Below are 18295 nucleotides of genomic sequence, written 5' to 3' on the forward strand. Positions count from 1 at the left end.
CCAACCTGCAGCCTCCTGCTGCCCCAGCCCTGGGAATCACTAGCTCTCTGCACTGAACTGCAGCAGGCTCTGGGCTGGCTTTGAGTCAGGACAGTCCAGGTGTAGGCACTGGGCTGCCTGTGCGGCTTCAGAGCAGCGCCCCAGAATGGGAAGCAGTGGGTTCTAACCCAGCCTTCCCGGGTGGTGTCTTTGGCTGCATGTAACTAGCTTCGTTGCAGTATGGCGGTGAATCAGGATTCATCTTAGCAAAGGGGTGTGCGCAGTCAGGCTGGGATCCTCTCTGCTGCTGCAAGATCCCAGCAGGGTGCGGCTGGCTCACCTGGACGGGCTGCGTTCTAGTTCCTGGCCATTCTTTCCTGTTGCTGGGTGTCAGACCTGCTGGCTGGCTGGTTCCCATGGAGAATTCCTTGCATGCCAGAGTGGGACAGCAGGGAGTGGGGCTGAGGCAGCCTAACCGGTTAGGCCAGTTTCACTGGAGCAACATGGACAGGGTTGCTCCTGTTCAACTTGTTCTCCTCTTCCTCCTCCCACAGGTGAAAGCCAACGACTCGGATCAGGGTGCCAATGCCGAGATTGACTACTCATTCCACCAGCCTACAGACATGGTGCGTCGCCTGCTGCGCCTGGACAGGACCACGGGCCTCATCACTGTGCAGGGGCCCATTGACCGGGAGGACGTCAATATCCTCAAGTTCTCTGTCCTGGCCAAGGACAAGGGGGCCAATCCCAAGAGTGCCCGCACCCAGGTGGTGGTGACCATCAAGGACATGAATGACAACGCCCCCTCCATTGAAATCCGGGGTATTGGCCTCGTCACCCATCAGGACGGCATGGCCAACATCTCCGAGGATGTGCCCGTGGAGACGGCCGTGGCTCTGGTACAGGTGTCTGACCGGGATGAGGGTGAGAACGCTGTGGTCACCTGTGTGGTTGCTGGCGATGTCCCGTTCCAGCTGAGACAGGCCAGCGAGACGGGCAGTGACAGCAAGAAGAAGTACTTCTTGCAGACCACCACGCCGTTGGACTACGAGGCGGTGAAGGAGTACACCATCGAGATCGTGGCTGTGGATTCGGGGAACCCACCCCTCTCCAGTACCAACTCCCTCAAGGTGCAGGTGGTGGATGTGAACGACAATGCCCCAGTCTTCAGCCAAAGCCTCACCGAGGTGGCCTTCCCCGAGAACAATGCCCCTGATGACCTGGTGGTAGAGGTGAGCGCCAGTGACGCTGACAGTGGCTCCAATGCCAAGCTGGTTTACTCCCTGGTCATGGACCCCTCCTCCAAGGGCTTCTTCTCCATCGACCCTGACTCAGGCGAGATCCGAGTGAAGACGGTGCTGGACCGGGAGCAGAGGGAGCGCTATGAGTTCCTGGTGGTGGCAGCTGACAAGGGCAGCCCCAGTCTCAAGGGCACGGCATCTGTGGCCATCAATGTCATGGACAGGAATGACAACGACCCCAAGTTTATGCTGAGCAGCTACAACTTCTCAGTGATGGAGAACATGCCTCCCCTGAGCCCAGTGGGCATGGTGACAGTGATTGACGCTGACAAGGGCGACAACGCCCGAATCCAGCTGTCAGTGGAGCAGGACAATGGGGACTTTGTCATCCAGAATGGCACTGGCACCATACTCTCCAGCATCTCCTTTGACCGGGAGCAGCAGAGCACGTACACCTTTCGGCTCAAAGCTGTGGATGGAGGGGACCCTCCCAGATCCGCCTACGTGGGGGTGACCATCAACGTGCTGGACGAGAATGACAATGCCCCTTTCATCACCTCCCCTTCCAATGCCTCTTACAAGCACATCCTGCCCCACACCAGCCCCGGGCAGCAGGTCAGCAAGGTCAAGGCTGAGGACATTGACTCGGGAGTCAATGCAGAGCTGACCTACAGCATCACGGGGGGCAACCCCTTCGAGCTGTTCCAGATCTCACCGCAGAGCGGGGACATCACGCTGGAGAAGGAGATCCTGCGTAAGCACCATGGCCTGCACCGCCTGGTGGTGCGTGTCAACGACAGGGGCAAGCCCTCGCGCCATGGCACCGCGCTGGTGCACTTCTACGTCAATGAGACCCTGGCCAACCGCACGCTGCTGGAGACCCTGCTGGGACACAGCCTGGACACGCCGCTGGACATCGACATTGCTGGCGACCCCGAGTACGAGCGCAGCAAGCAGCGCAGCAACATTCTCTTCGGCGTCATTGCTGGCATCGTGGCCGTCACCCTGGTTATTGTGCTGGTGGTGCTGGTGCGCTACTGCCGGCAGAGGGAGGCCAAGAGCGGCTACCAGGCGGGCAAGAAGGAGACCAAGGACCTGTACGCCCCCAATCAGGGCAACAAGAGCAGCAAGAGTAAGAGCAAAGTGAAGAAGAGCAAGTCCCCCAAGCCGCCCAAACCGGCCGATGACGAGGAGGAGACTGGGCTGCAGAAGTCCCTCAAGTTCAACCTCATGAATGACTCCGTCAGTGACAGCCCCCGCATCCACCTGCCTCTCAACTACCCGCCTGGGAGCCCGGATCTGGGACGCCACTACCGCTCCAACTCCCCACTGCCCTCCATCCAGTTGCAGCCCCAGTCGCCCTCTGCCTCTAAGAAGCACCAGGTGGTGCAGGACCTGCCTGCCACTAACACCTTTGTGGGCACTGGGGACAACAACTCGACAGGCTCCGAGCAGTACTCTGACTACAGCTACCGCACCAACCCCCAGAAATACACCAACAAGCAGGTAGGAGAGCTCGTCCTGAGTCCGCCGGACGCACCCCCTCTGCATCGGGGCGCCATCTGGACGGAGGTGTGGGAGTGAGCATGGACCCACCCCTGGCCGCACGGGAATGGCCTGGGGGGCTGGCAGAGGACTAATGAAGCAGCTAGCCATAGCTCTTTCCTGGGGCAGGAAAAGGCAGGGGCTGAAGGCACCGTGACCTGCGGGCAGCCTCCTGTGGCTGATGGGGGTGGTAGCCACAGGGCTGCATTGCTGGGGGTTCCCCTGATGGGAAGGAGCCCTGCATGTGCTGGGCGAGGGGTCTGGACGGACTGGATCCACAGCCCCTGTGCCCCAGTAGCAGCTGAGCACTGGGCTAGAGACCAGGCCTGCCAGCACCAGCAGATGGCAGTGCCCACCCCTCCCATCCAGTGAGTCACGCTTGCTGCATCTGTTCTGGGCTGCCTGGAGCCTGCACCTTGCTGGTCCCAAAAGGAGCTGGCTTCCAGCCCTGCCCTGGGTCGGGGGTGCTGTGCCCAGTCCCAGCCCATTATTGCTAGCAGCAGCCTCTGAAGTGCCAGCTCAGGGCTCCCTGGGAAGGGGGCTGAGCCTGTTACTGCCCTGGGGCAAAGCAATTCTGTAAAAGAAGCTTTTGCTCCTGGTGCGGCTGCCTGGGGTGAGGAGCCCGGCCTGTGTCTCAGCGCCAGCTCTTGCTGCCTGAGGTGCTTGGCCCTTTGCTCCAGCCTGAGCATCAGGCTTGTCGCTGGAGCTGCAGGAGCTATGCTGCAGCCTCTGCCAAGCCCACTGCAGAGGAGATCAGAGCACATATTGTTACCAGAAGTGAAGGGGCTGGGCTGCACCAGGGCTGTCTGTGTGTGTCGGGGCTGGGGAGCCAGGGTTCGCCGAGTTGGGGTCTCTGCTGGGGAGCAGGAGGTGGCTGTGCTGAGTGTCAGGGCTGGGGAGTGAGGGCTGGGGAGGGTGTCTGCTGGGAAGCAGGAGGTGGCTGTGCCGAGGGGAGCTGGGACTGGGGGCGTGTCTCTGCTTGGGAGCAGGAGGTGGCTGTGCCAGTTGGGGCTGGGGAGCGAGGGCTGGGGAGGGTCTCTGCTGGGGAGCAGGAGGTGGCTATGCCGAGTGTCAGGCAGAGCTGGGGAGCGAGGGCTGGGGGTGTGTCTCTGCTGGGGAGCAGGAGGTGTCTGTGCTGAGGTTCGGAGCGGGATCACTGCTGAGAGTTGGGGCTGAGCGTGTCTTGCTGCATGAGGGGACAGAGCAAAGGTCCTGGCTGCATCTTGAGGGACTTGGGTGGGGGAGGGGAGAGCAAATCTGGGAGGGTTCGAGGCTTTGAGGACATCCTGCCTGACTGCCTCATCTTGCAGGGCTCCTGCTTTGTGGGCCCTGTTGGGATCTGCCCATGGGGGTGGGGCTTCCTGCAGCATTGGCATTATATCCTGTGTGTCCTGGGGCTAGGTTGGGCTCCCCTCCCCCTCATTGCATTGTATGTAGCCTATGTGTCCCATGGGACTGGGCTCCCCTCCCTGTCCATTGCATTGTAGCCTGTGTGTCCCATGGGGATGGGCTGCCCTCATTGAATTTGCCCTCAATAAAGTTTTATATTTTTGAATGCTGTGTTTTGTTTTCCATAAGGCCCAGAGGTGGGGGGAGGGGGAGTGAAGGGAAGGGGGCTCTGCCTCCACCCCACCCCATCCCTCCATAGTACAGCTGGGGGCAGTGGCACATTATCCACCACCCCAACTGCATCTCCTCTCCTGTCTCCCTGTGGGGACATAGCAGGTGAGCCTAGAAATGGTGTTGCAAGGCCCGGTCCTGTGCAGGCAAGGGGCAGCAATAATTTGGGCTGCCTCTTCCACACCATGGAGCCTAAGCTGCACCTGGGGAAAATTTCCGCCCCCTCCCCTGAACGCTCCACGCCCTGCTCCTCCCCCTCCCCTGCTTCCCGTGAATCAAATGTTCGCAGGAAGCCTGAGGCAGGCAGGCAGCAGGTAAGCTGGGGCTGGGGCTGGGGCTGGGGCTGGGGCAGGGGCTGGGGCGGTGGGGGGGCACGAGGAGGCGCGGCCCAGTCCGGCCCCCCCGGCCGAGCGGCTCCCTCCGGCGGCCAGCCCCGGCCAAGAGGCTCTGGCCCTGGCGTCTCCGGCCCGGCTCGGGCCCTGGGGCGCCGGCCCCAGTTCCGGCCGAGCGCGCCGGCCCCAGCCGAGCGGCTCCAGCCCTAGCGACTCCAGCTCGGCTCGGGCCCTGGGGCCCCGGGGCCCCGGCTGAGCGGCGCCAGCCGACGGCCGAGCACCCCCAGCCCCGGTCCCAGCGGCTCCAGCCCGGCTCGGCTTGGGCCCCAGTTCCAGATGAGCAGCTCCGCCCCGGCCCCGGCCCCGGCCCTGGGCGAGCAGCGCCGCCCGGCAGCCCAGCACCCCCAGCCCCGGTCCTAGCAGCTCGGGCCCTGGTTCTGGTCGAGCAGCTCCGGCCCGGCCCTGGCCCTGGCTGAGCGGCGCCGGCCGACGGCCGAGCATGGCTGGCCCCAGCGGCTCCAGCCCAGACCCAAGCCCCACGACCCCTCCCTATTTTCCCGGACATGTCCGGCTTTTTGGAATTTCCTCCTGGACGGGGATTTGAGGACCAAAAAGCCGGACATGTCCGGAAAAATCTGGACGTATGGTAACCCTAGCTCCGTTCCATGGCACGCTGCTTGTGAATGATGGGGGCTGCTGCAGACATCCAGCCCCTCCCTGTGCTGGAATCAAGCCTTACCACTAGGGTTGCCAACTTGGCAATATTTAAAAACTGGACACTACAGCAGGAGTGGAACCTCCCCTGCCCTGCCTCTTCCCCCTGAGGCTCCACCCTACTCTGCCTCTTCCCCCCAAAGCCCCACTCCTGCCCATCTCTTCCTCTGAGGCCCTGCCCCATCCACTCCTCTCCCCCCAACCCCATTACTTGCTTCCCTCCCCTCCACTCCACCCTATGTGGGTTAGGGCTGGGAGCTGCAGTCACGTGACAAAGGTAGGAGGTGGCCCTGGCTGAGTAAAGGCTGGAGCGGGTGATGACCTGGTGCCTCCCTGCTTCCCCCGCTCACAGTAACTGGACTTTGGGTGTCCGGTCAGTAGATCTGACTGGACACTGTCAGGTCCCCTTTTCAACCAGATTTTCTGGTCGAAAACTGGGCACCTGGCCACGCTACTTGCCACAAGGGAGCTCCAGCGTGCCAGTGCGCGCCTGGAGCTGCTCCTTGCACCCCACTGGGTGCAGCGGGATCAGCGACGGTCAACGCTTGTGCCCAGCAGGGCAGTGTGGTGTGTGCATGCAGAGGGGCTGCCTGCGGGAGCAGTTACTGACCAGGTCTCCATACTGCAGTGAGGAGCAGTGGGGTCTGTGTGAGCAGGGAGAGGGAGCGAGGAGCCATGCTCCAGCAGGAGGAGAGGGAATAGTTATGGACGAGCAACTCCATTAGAGTTCGTAAGGCAACTGCCAAAGTGCTCGGGGCCTCTTTCCTTGCCCCCTCCCCACTGCACAGAGATATCCCTCTGCTTGGGCCTCAAACCCAGTCCCTGACCCCTGCCATTCTCTCCCTCGCCCCTTATCCCAGGGGTTTGTTCCTGCACTCTTGTGCCCACTGCAGGCAGGTGTCTATGGAGTTCTGGCATAAGAACAGCCATACTGGGTCAGACCAATAGCCCAGTATCCTGTCTCTGACAGTGGCCAGTGCCAGATGCTTCAGGGGGTATGTACAGAACAGGGCAGTTGGAGGGTGATCCACCTCATCTTCTCCCCCAGCTTCTGGCAGTCAGAGGTTTAGAGTCACCCAGCGCATGGGGTTGTGCCCCTGATCAGCTTGGCTAATAGCCATTGATAGGCCTATCTTCCATGAACTTATCTAATTCTTTGTGAACCCAGCTGTACTTTTGACCTTCACAGCATCCCCTGGCAATGAGTTCCACAGGTTGACTGTGTGTTGTGTGAAAAAGTATTTCCCTATTTATTAAACCTGCTGCCTATTAATTTCATTGGGCGACCCCTGGTTTTTATATTGTGGGAAAGGGTAACTAACACTTTTCTAATAATTTTTTCTGTACCATTCATGATTTTATAGACCTCTGTCATATACCCCCTAGTCTTCTCTTTTTTCAGATGAACAGCCAAAATCTCTCCTCATAGTGAAGCCGTTCCACACCCTTGATAATTTTGGTGGCCTTTCTCTAAACCTTTCCCAGTTCCACTATAACCTTTTTGAGATAGGGTGATCAGAACTGCACGCAGTGCTCAAGGTGTGGGTGCAGCATGGATTTATATAGTGGCTTTATCTTATTTTCTGTCTTATTTTCTATCGCTGTCCTAATGGTTCCTAACATTCTGTTATCCTTTTTGACCACGGCTGTGCTGATGTTTTCAGAGAACTATCCACAATGACTCTGAGATCTGTTTCTTGGGTGGTGACAGCTAATTTAGACCCTATCATTGTATATGTATAGTCGGAATCATTTTTTTCAATGTGCATTACTTTGCATATCAACATTGAATTTCATCTGCCATTTTGTTGCCCACTGACCCAGTTTTGTGAGATCTCTTTGGAACTCTTTGCAGTCAGCTTTAGAATTAACTATGTTGAATAATTTTGTATCATCTGCAAACTTTGTGATTTCCATTTTCCAGATCATTAATATGTTGAACAGCACTGGTCCCAGTGCAGACCCTTGGGGGATCCTGTTGTTTACCTCTCTCCATTCTGAGAACTGATAATTTATTCCTGCCCTTTGTTTCCTTTTTTTGAACCTGTTACTGATCCATGAGAGAAACTTCCCCTCCCATGACAGCTTACTTTGATTAAGAGCCTTTGGGGTGGACCTTTCAAAGGCTTTCTGAAAGTCCAAGTACACTATATCCACTGACTAACCCTGGTCCACATGCTTGTTGCCACCTCAAAAATTCCAATAGATCCATGAGGCACAATTTTCCTTTACAAAAGTTTTGTTGACTCTTCCCCAACTAATCATGTTTATCTATGTGTCTGATAATTCTGTTCTTTACTATAGTATCAGCCAATTTGTCTGTCCTGAAGTTAGGCTCACTGCCCTGTAATTGCCAGGATCGCCTCTGGAGCCCTTTTTAAAAATTGGCATTGCATTAGCTACCTTCCAGTCATCTGGTCCAGAGGCTTGTTTCAGTGATAGGTTACATATACCACAGTTAGTACTTCTGCAATTTCATATTTGAGTTCCTTCAGAACTCTCAGGCGATACCATCTGGACCTGGTGATTTATCACTGTTTAGTTTATCAATCTGTTCAATTTGTACTGCCACATCAATGTGGGGCAGTACTTTAGATTTGTTACCCACAACAGAGCTAGCTTTTTGGGTATCCTTTTTGAAGACTGATGCAAAGAATTAATTTAGCTTCTCTGCAATGGCCTTGTCTTCCTTGAGTGCTCCTTCAGCACCTTGATCATCCAGTGTCCCCACTGATTATTTGACAGGCTTCCTGCTTCTGATATAGTTAAAAAAATTCTTACTGTTAGTTTTTGCGTCTTCTTGTGAATGCTTTCTTGGCCTGCCTTATACTTTTACACTAACCTGTCAGAGTTTGTGTGTTTTCTTTTTATCCTCACTAGGATTTGGCTTCCAAATGTCAAAGGGTGCCTTTTTGCCTCTAATGGCCTCCATTACTCTGCTCTTTAGCCATGGTGGTATTCTTCTGGGCTTCTTGTTGCTTTTTCTGATAAGGCTATACATTTAGTGTGAGCCTCGGTGTTTTTAAATAGTCCTTGTGCTGGTTGCCCCTTGTGACTGTTCCTTTTAATTTCTGTCTAACAAGCGACCTCGTTCTTTTACCCCTTTTTAAAGGTACATGTTACCAGGGTGGGATTTTGTGTGTGTGGCGGGGGTGGGTATTATTCCCCTCCAAGGGTATTAAATTGAATTACATTGTTGGCACTATTGCTGAGCGGGTCAGCTATATTCACCTCTTGGACCAGATCCTGTGCAGCACTTAGGACTAAATCAAGAATTGCCTCTCCTGTTGTGGGTTCTAGTAGCTGGTCCAAGAACCAAACACTTATGGTATGTAGAAATTTTCTCTCTGCATCACTCTCTGATATGAGGATAGTGCCCGGTCAGTATGAGGATAGTGGAAATCCCCCCTTATTATTGCGCTTTCTGGACTCGCTAATCTGGGTGAGAGTTCCCCCTAGGTCTCCCCCAGCCGCTGCAGGATTGGCTCCCCATCTTTCGTGCTGGCTTTGAGAGCAGTGAAATAGTGATGTGCTGACACTTAGCTCAGGAACCAGAGGGTGAGAATGTGTCACCCCCTTGAGAAGGGCTAGGGCAGTTACTCCCTCTCGCAGCCATGGCCTCAGGCTCTCTGCAACCTCAGGCAGTCTTGGTGTTGCTCATGCTGGTGTATGTGTGTGGGAGGGGTTGGGTTCCATGAAGGCTACACACTGGAGAATAAGACACTAATGATCTGGAGGATGGTGTGGACTGCACTCTCAGCAAGTTTGCAGATGACACTAAACTAGGAGGCGTGGTAGATACACTAGAGGGTAGGGATCGGATACAGAGGGACCTAGACAAATTAGAGGATTGGGCAGAAAAAAACCTGATGAGGTTCAACAAGGACAAGTGCAGAGTCCTGCACTTAGGACGGAAGAATCCCATGCACTGCTACAGACTAGGGACCGAATGGCTAGGTAGCAGTTCTGCTGAAAAGGACCTAGGGGTCACAGTGGACGAGAAGCTGGATATGAGTCAACAGTGTGCTCTTGTTGCCAAGAAGGCTAACGGCATTTTGGGCTGTATAAGTAGGGGCATTGCCAGCAGATCGAGGAACGTGATCGTTCCCCTTTATTCGACATTGGTGAGGCCTCATCTGGAATACTGTGTCCAGTTTTGGGCCCCACACTACAAGAAGGATGTGGAAAAATTGGAAAGAGTCCAGCGGAGGGCAACAAAAATGATTAGGGGTCTGGAGCACATGACTTATGAGGAGAGGCTGAGAGAACTGGGATTGTTTAGTCTCCAGAAGAGAAGAATGAGGGGGGATTTGATAGCAGCCTTCAACTACCTGAAGGGGGGTTCCAAAGAGGATGGAGCTCGGCTGTTCTCAGTGGTGGCAGATGACAGAACAAGGAGCAATGGTCTCAAGTTGCAGTGGGGGAGGTCCAGGTTGGATATCAGGAAAAACTATTTCACTAGGAGGGTGGTGAAACACTGGAATGCGTTACCTAGGGAGGTGGTGGAGTCTCCTTCCTTGGAGGTTTTTAAGGCCCGGCTTGACAAAGCCTTGGCTGGGATGATTTAGCTGGGAATTGGTCCTGCTTTGAGCAGGGGGTTGGACTAGATGACCTCTTGAGGTCCCTTCCAACTCTGATATTCTATGATTCTATGATTCTATGACAGCGTCAGACAAGTGCCAGGTCACTGCCTGTGCAGCCCAGCCCAATGGCAGCTCGGGTGATGTCAGGCCTTGGCTCACAACGTTCCAATTTTGTTCTGTTTAAACGACTGTCATGATGTTTTGCCTTATGCTATTCAAGGCTTGAAAATGTCACCATGAACTTTAAAGGCAGGGAGTGGTCTATGTAGGAGGAGGGGAGTGGGCTGTGGGGGAAAGCAGTGGGCTCTGGGGGCGGGGAGTGGGCTGCAGGTGGGCAGTGGGTTCTGTGGGGTGGGGAGTGGCGGGGAGAGGGCTGCAGAGGGCAGGGAGTGGGCTTGGGCGGGGGGAAGAGGGCTGCGGGGGGCAGGGAATGGGCTGTGCGGGAACAAATAGAAAAAGAGAGGGGAAACAAACTCCAGGAGGAGCATTTTGGTGAGGACCACCCCAACCTCCTGCCAGCCCTTAAGGGTGGTGGTGGTGGTGGTGGGCAGGGAAGTCCCTGGCCTCTGCCCAGTAGCCTGTGGCTGGCAAGGACCTGCTTCCCTTCCTTGGCTTCTGGAAGGAGCATTCTGTTCTTCCTCACCACCAGTCTCTTCCTGCAGTGGTGGAGGGAGCAGGGCCAGCTCTACCATTTTTGTCACCCCAAGCAAATAAATAAATAAATAAAAATACAACGCTCAGACTGCCACCCGAACTGCCGAAGCAAAAAAAATAAAAAAATAAAAAAGCCACTCGGACTACCCTCCAAACTGCCGAAGCAAAAAAATAAAATAAAAAAAACCTGCTTAGACTACCGCCTGGACCACCAAAGCAAAAAAAAAAAAAAAAAAAGCCGCCCACACTGTGCCGCCCCAAGAATGGACGGAATGTAGCTCCTTAGCATGTGCTGCCCCAGGCACATGCTTCCTCCGCTGGTGCCTGGAGCCGGCCCTGGGAGGGCCCACCCATCTCCCCACTCGGAGGCCCACCCATCTCCCCACTCCTTAGCTGCTTGTCTCTGCTATTCTGCACCTTGCCCAGCCTCCATGTTTCAGGCCTCTTTCCCCAGGGGTAACCCCAAGGCCTGCCCCGATGCTCAGATCCACCTGATTCTGAGACCCTGCAGCCCCAGGGATCTGCAACCATCTTATTAGTTCCCAGTTGTCTGACTGAGCTCTAAAAAGAACAGGAGTACTTGTGGCACCTTAGAGACTAACAAATTTATTATTTGTTAGTCTCTAAGGTGCCACAAGTACTCCTGTTCTTTTTATGGATACAGACTAACACGGCTGCTACTCTGAAACCTGACTGAGCTCTGAGTCCCAGCAGAGCTCAAGAAGCTGGAGCAGTGTTGGCTGCACTCACGCACGCAGCAGCCATTGTAATCTTACCAGCTAGACATTGAACGCATCTCTTAGAAAGCAAGCTTAAATTCTGCATACGTTGCAGGCACTGGCATCGGAAGGTGCCTGGCAAAGCTGCCTGCTGGCCAGCGGTGCAGGACCAAGGGGTTTTTGTAAGGCCAGTCATAGACTATAAAATAGTGGCAAAATGGTCCAGAAACCTGGGGCAATGGGGCAGCACTGGGGATGTACGCCGAGCTGATCTGGCTTCACCCTCCCCCAGAATGCCAGTGTGTGGGTGAGTAGCACACGCCGTATGTCAGACCAGGGCTGCTTGGCTGTGACACTAGCATGGTGTGACTCCAGCTGATGGAGCGTGACACTGGGCTGGGAACTGAACAGTGGGCAGGGTGGCTGTAGGGAGCAGTGCTAGGATGCAGCTGAGTATGTTTTGCCCTTAATGATCTGCCGGGGCGAGAAACAGAACCCAGGTGAAATTCTGTTAGGATACTAAACTGGGGAGAACTGAGAGCATCAGGGAGCAGAGGGTGCGAGGGGAGCCCAGAGCATGGGAAACTGCAGGGCCAGGAGACAGCACGGCAGGATTTGAGTGGGTAGGGCTGAGGTAGGGGAGTGAGAGACCCGGCTGTAGCTTGGCTGACTCCTGAGTGGGGGCAGCTGGAAACCATCCTGAGAGCTGGCAGGGCAGTGAGGGAGCAGGGAGGTGGCGATGGGAATGGGGTGCAGTTCTGAGGGGAAGATGGTGGTTGTTTACCTGGAGACACAGCAAGATGTGTTTGGCCCCCGAGTGGGAGGTCAGGGAGTCCCTTTGCAGGGGACTGCACCCCAAACACAAGCCCCACAGGTACTGACGAGCCCAGGCCTGAGAACAGACTGGGGTTTCCCAACACTGGAGTTGGGAATTCCTTCTCTGAGCAGCATCCAGGTCCCTGAGGACTCACTTGCCCTGGGTGCCCACCCGCAGCCCCTGGGATATAGGCCCTTGGGGACACAGGCTGGGGGAAGTTGGCTCTCACCTGGTTGCATAGACAGCAGAAGCCAGCCATGCGCACCTCGTTATCCAGAAATGAACAGATGCTGGGTACTATGAGCAGCCTGTATCCCAAGGGTGAGGTAACATGGGTGCCGTGTGCTGCCTGTACCCTGGAGGAGGTGAAATGGGCGCCGTGTGCTGCCAGTACCCTGGAGGAGGTGACGTGGGTGCTGGGTGCTGCCTGTACCATAAGGATGGTGAAATGGGGATTGTGTGCCACCTGCACCCAGGGTGAAGTGACATGGGTGCCGTGTGCCGCCTGTACCCTGGGGGAGGTGTCATGGGTGCAATGTGCTGCTTGTACCCGGAGTGAGGTGACATGGAGGCCGTGTGCATCTTCTACCTCAGGGGGGAGGTGACACAGGGGGCGTGTTCTGCCTGTACTCTCGGGGGAGATTACATCAGGGCTGTGACCAGCCTGTACTCATGGTGGAAGGTGACGTAGGGCTGTGAGCAGTCTGTATCCAGGCATAGGGGGTACATATGTGGTTGGGAGGTTGTGATGAAGTGGGAATTGTCTGTAATAATTTTATGAAGCCGATGCGTGCCTCAGTTTCCCCCATATGTAGTAGTGGTACCCAGTGGTGGGAGGATAGAACTGTTTGCTCTCAGGGCAGGCTAAGACAATGGGTATGAAATGTGGCCCATCTGTCTGAGTCATTGGAAAAGGACGGGCCGCGGGCAACCCCATATCAGTGGAGAATCTGAGAAGACAACGGCAAAGCTAGTCACCAGCTCATGGACACCTAGCAACCAATGACCCAGGGGGAGATGGATTTCCCAGCTCTCAGCAGGGGAGCTGACCACAGACTCCAGCTTGAGAACAAAGGGCTGGAAAGGGGCATGGGGGGGGGGGGGATCAGAGGTGGCTGCAGGAAGGAATCGGGGCTCTCACCTGGGAACTGACCAAGGAGATCAGTTGGAGAGAGACAGAGCTTGAGCAAGGGGGTTCACCACAGCACGACTGGACTCTGAGCTGGCCAGGATGGACTATGCTTTACCCTTCCTATGCTGTGCCCAGATGACTAATAAACCCGACTGTGTTGACAAGTGCTGGGTGAGTGTCCCTGCCACTGCAGGGCGAGGTGCATTGATACCTGCAGAGTGGACAAGTCTCCATCGGGGTGTGTCTCAGTTGGACTTGCTAAGTAGAGCTCACGGAGTGCAGCAGGGCGGCTGCAGGCCCAGAGGTCCAGTCTAAGGAGGTGGTGAAGCTGCATGGCTGATCCTGGGGGAAGAGTGAGACCCCCCAGGGGTCTGGCACACTGAGGGGTTCCTCCTAGACACTGTTCCACAGCTGGGGCGGTGCACCGATCCTGTGGATCTGTGACAGAGGTGACATGGGGGGTCATGTTCAGCTGGTACCTCAGCATTGTGGTGACACTGGGGTTGTGTATAGCCTGTTGTCACAGAGTCAGAGGATGGGTGCTATGCCCCCCACTGTGGAACAGTCTCTAGGAGGAACCCCTCAGTATGCCAGACCCCCAAAGGCTCTCTTTTCCCAGGATAGGCCGTGCAGCCTACCCCCTGCAAGACTGAACCTCTAGGGCTTCACATCAAGAGCTCTGCTCAGCGAGTCCAACCGAGACAGACGCCTGGAGAGACCTGACTCTCTGCAGGGTCAATGCCCCTCGCCCAGCATTGCAGTCACACTCCCACAGTGCTGTCAATCAGCCAGCTGGACCCAGCACAGAGCGGCCTTAGGGTAGCACAGAGAGGAAGGTTAAAGCCTTGTCCAGTGGTTCCCAAGATTTTTTCTGCCAAGGACCCCTTTGTTATCTGCCTAATTGTCCCAGGCCCCTTTCTTGTCTGGTACTAACAGAATGTCCCCGCAGCGTGGGATGGCCCCCGCCAGCATGACCGCTCATGCACAGAGGGAAAGTCATGGAGTGCAGAGGATGCTCTTTCGTTCTGAAACCGTCTCAATGCAGCAAAGGTGCAGGAATGCTGTTTCAGCCCGGGCTCAAGAACGGACCCATAGTCCATGGCAGACCCCACTTTGGGAACCACTTTCACAGTCCACTCTGGTCAGGCCAGAGCAATTCACCAGCCAAGCTGGAGTGAGTTCTATTTTCAGGCTCTGTGTCTCCCTGCCACCCTTCCTTAGTCAGTTCCCAGCTGTGAGAGCCTCAAATTTCCTCCAGAGCCCACCCTGATGGCTCTTAGCCTGCCCTCAGAGCAAATGTAATCCCTCTCCCCCCACTGGATAGCCATGTGAAATACAGGAGGAAACTGAGGCGCACATAGGATTAATAACAAAAATCCCAACTTTGTCACACCTATACCTTAGGGGGAGGTGGAGTGGGCACCTGTGCAGCCTATACCCCATGCAGGAGGCTCCATGAGGACCGTGCCCAGCCTGTACCCTGGGCGGGAGGCACTGCAGGGGCCATGCTCAGCCCATACCCCAGGCGGGAAGCACTGCGAGGGCCGTGTCCAGCCCGTACCCCGGGTGGGAGGTGCGGTGGGGGCCGTGCCTGGCCTGTACCCTGGGCAGGAGGCTCTGCGGGGGCCGTGCCTGGCCTGTACTCCGGGCAAGAGGTGCTGCGGGGGCCGTGCCTAGCCTGTACCCTGGGTGAGAGGCTCCACGGGGGCTATGCGTGGCCTGTATCCCAGGCAGGAGGCAGCGTGGGGGCCATGCCTATCCTGTACCCCGGGTGGGAGGCAGCGTGGGGGCCATGCCCGGCCCATACCCTGGGCGGGAGCTGCCATGGGGCCTGTGCCTGGCCCATACCCCAGGCAGGAGGCTCTGCGGGGGCCGTGCCCAGCTCCAACCCTGGGCAGAAGGCTCCGTGGGGGCCATGCCCGGCCCCAACTCTGGGCAGAAGGCTCCACGGGAGCTATACCCAGCCCATACCATGGGCAGGAAGCGCCGCGGCGGCCATGCCTGGCCTGTACCATGGGCAGGAGGCAGTGTGGAGGTCTTGCCTGGCCTATACTGTGGAGAGTAGGGGTGATGCTGAGTCCATATGTAATTCTCTGGGAATGGGGCCCATCAGGATTTGTGAGATCCTTACGGAGTGGGACAGGTTACCCTGGTGTCTGTGCTGCCTGGGGACTGGCTTTGCCCCAGAGAGTCTAGGCATGCTACAGGCAGTTCCAGCTGCCCAGAGCACATTGTCCCAGGCTGGCTGGAGCCTTCCACTTCCTCTTGGCTGTTACTCCCCTTCTGCTCTGGAGCTGGGTGCTGGGGCTGTCACCCTCCCGCTGCCCCTGGCAGGGTCGCCCAGAGGATTCAGGGAGCCTGGGGCAAAGCAGGGAGCGGACATACTCTCTGGGCGGCGCTCCGAGTCTGTGGTGGCGGTGGAGGCGGGTCCTTCAGTCGCTCCGCGTCTTTGGCAGCACTGAAGGACCTGCCGCCGAAATGCCGCCAAAGACCTGGAGCGACTGAAGGGCCCCCTGCCACCGAAATGCCGCCGAAGACCCGGACCGCCGCTGGGTAAGTAAAAAGGCGCCTCTAGCCATGAAAGGGATTCTCGGCCAAGGCTCGGCCCCTGCGGGGCCCGGGGCCTGGGGCAAATTTTCCCACTTGCCCCCCCAGGGGCTGTGAAGAGTGGGTTTCTGGCTTAGTGCTCTCTGAGTGCCTGCAGGTTAGAGCAAATGGCTGCAAAGCTGCCCATGGTAGTCACATCCCCAGGGTCTGGAACAACTGTGCCAAGGGGCAACATCCTGGGAGGCAGCTGCTGCATGGCTGGGGACCTTTCACAGGGCCTAGGATGAGCAGAGCAGAGCTGGACCCATCTGCGATGCAGCTTCCCAATCAGCAGGATGGGGCAGGGCAGGGCCCCGGGCAAAGAGCCGGCAGGGCACAGATGTCACTCGGGCTCTGGCTTAACATGGCCTAAAGGTTGCTACTGGGCACAGCCCATGGAAGGAGCCTGTGTGTGTGTCAGATCTGTGTGCATCGACCCCTATGCTACCACCATGCCTTGCTTCTGGCTGCACCTGCAGCTAGCACCACACACTGCTGGGAGCAAGAGCTGACTGGGAGTGCCCTGCCATAAGGCCTCCCTCATGCCTTGTGTAGGGGAGTTTCTGCCCTGTGCCCGCGGCAGGTCCCCATTTGCCTGTTGCTGTGCCCCTGCATTGGCCTGGGAGCTGCGTGGGGATTTTTTTAACTACCGAACCCCTGGCTGTTTGCACGGCCAGCTGGCAATCCAAGTGGCCCTGATTGATATTCCCAGCACTGCCTCTCCTGGGCTCCGCTGCAGAGCTGCTCCTTGCTATTCACAGTCCTTCTGGAACCAGGCCAGGAGCTGAGCCTGGCTAATCATTCACCCGATTACTGGGGCAAAGCTGGATTCAGCCGCCCTCTGCTTGGGTGTGTTCATGGGCCTTTCTGTCACTAGCCAGGCTTCTGTGGAAGGGTGGGTATCAGTGCCCAAGGCGCCATAGGGCAGGCGGGGATGGAGGGCAGAGTGTTGCGGGGCAGGAGGAGGTGGAAGACAGGGTACTGTGGAGAAGGCGGGGTTGGAGGGGAAGGTGCTGTGGGGCAGGAGGGGGTGGAGGGAAAATTGCTCTGGGGTGGGGCTGTGCTTAAGACGTGTGGCAGCTGTGTCCCTGTGGGCAGCTGTGTTGTGTCAGAGTGGGGCTGGCCAGTGCCTGGGTTCTCCCCATGAACAGTAGGCAGAACGTACCAAGAGACGTGTGCTGGTCTCGTGTCAGTTACAACTGGGGCTGGTCTCTGGCAGTAGGGGTTACTTGCTCCTGTAGTGGGGGGGGATGGAGTGTGAGGCACCCCCGCCCCCCGAGAACCATGGGGTGAGTGCCAGGTCTCCCTGGGTGGAAGGAGTATTTGGGGTGTGACTGCAACTCAGGTGAGGACCTTGGGGAGCCTGTTGCTGGGATTACACCCAGTGATGCTAGGGGATGAGTGTTTCCTGGGGCCATATGGGGTGGGAGCTCCTATCTGTGCCATGGGGATCAGTCTGCCAGGGAGCACAGCGCTGGGCAGCTGGGAGGGAGGTGGGAATTTGTGCAGCAAATTCTGTCTGCGGATCCCACTCGTGGTACGTGTGCGTCCATGTAATGTGGACACGAGAACGAATGGATATAAACTGGCTGTGGGGAAGTTTAGGCTTGAAATTAGATGAAGGTTTCTGACCGTCAGAGGGGTGAAATATTGGAACAGCCTTCCGAGGGAAACGGTGGGGGCGAAGGACCTGTCTGGTTTTAAGATTAGCTAGATAAGTTTATGGAGGGAATGGTTTAATGGAAAAACATGATTTTAGTCAAAGGAATACCGTGCCATGGCAGGTAAATAGTATAATGGCTAACAAGGGTCAGGCTGGAGACTCTTGCCTACATGCTCGGGGTTTTACTGATCGCCATATTTGGGGTCGGGAAGGAATTTTCCTCCAGGGTAGATTGGCAGAGGCCCTGGAGGTTTTTCGCCTTCCTCCGCAGCATGGGGCAGGGATCGCTAGCAGGAGGATTCTCTGCCAATTGAAGTCTCTAAGCCACAGGATTTGGGGACTTCAACAGCAGAGTCAAGGGAAAGGGTAGGGACGGCTTTGTGGCCTGCATCATGCAGGGGGTCAGACCAGATGATCATAATGGTCCCTTCTGACCTTAAAGTCTATGAGTCTATGAGTCTATGAGGTTGAGATCTCTTGACCTGCAGTGTCTATTGGGGCCATGCATGTGCTTGAGCTGCCCCACAACTGAGGGCACATAGGGTAGGGCAATCCTACCCACCTGTAGTAGTGAGATGTCTTTCTGCTGCCCCGTAACACCCCTCCATCCAGTCAGCTAGTGTGTATTTGACTGGCATGGGGAACTGAGTAGCACGTTCCTGCCTGTTGTCATCACTGTTGATAGTTTTCTTTCTTTAAAATCTCTGCCA

At 56.5% G+C, this 18295-nt stretch overlaps 1 protein-coding gene across 5 annotated transcripts in view; it reads left to right on the plus strand.

Moving 5' to 3' along the window:
- PCDH1 (protocadherin 1) overlaps positions 1–18295 on the plus strand; it is a 154814-nt gene that overhangs the window by 11654 nt on the left and 124865 nt on the right. For all 5 annotated transcript variants that reach the window (XR_004646735.1, XR_004646736.1, XM_034778144.1 and 2 more), the window contains exon 3: positions 534–2726. Coding sequence is in view for 3 of the 5 variants with exons in the window: in XM_034778144.1 (XP_034634035.1) it covers positions 534–2726 (2193 nt within the window). In the remaining 2 variants the exon portion in view is untranslated. The remainder of the gene's footprint in view (positions 1–533; positions 2727–18295) is intronic.

The sequence above is a fragment of the Trachemys scripta genome, chromosome 8 (assembly GCF_013100865.1).
Source record: "Trachemys scripta elegans isolate TJP31775 chromosome 8, CAS_Tse_1.0, whole genome shotgun sequence".
In the NCBI taxonomy this organism is placed as follows: Eukaryota; Metazoa; Chordata; order Testudines; family Emydidae; genus Trachemys; species Trachemys scripta.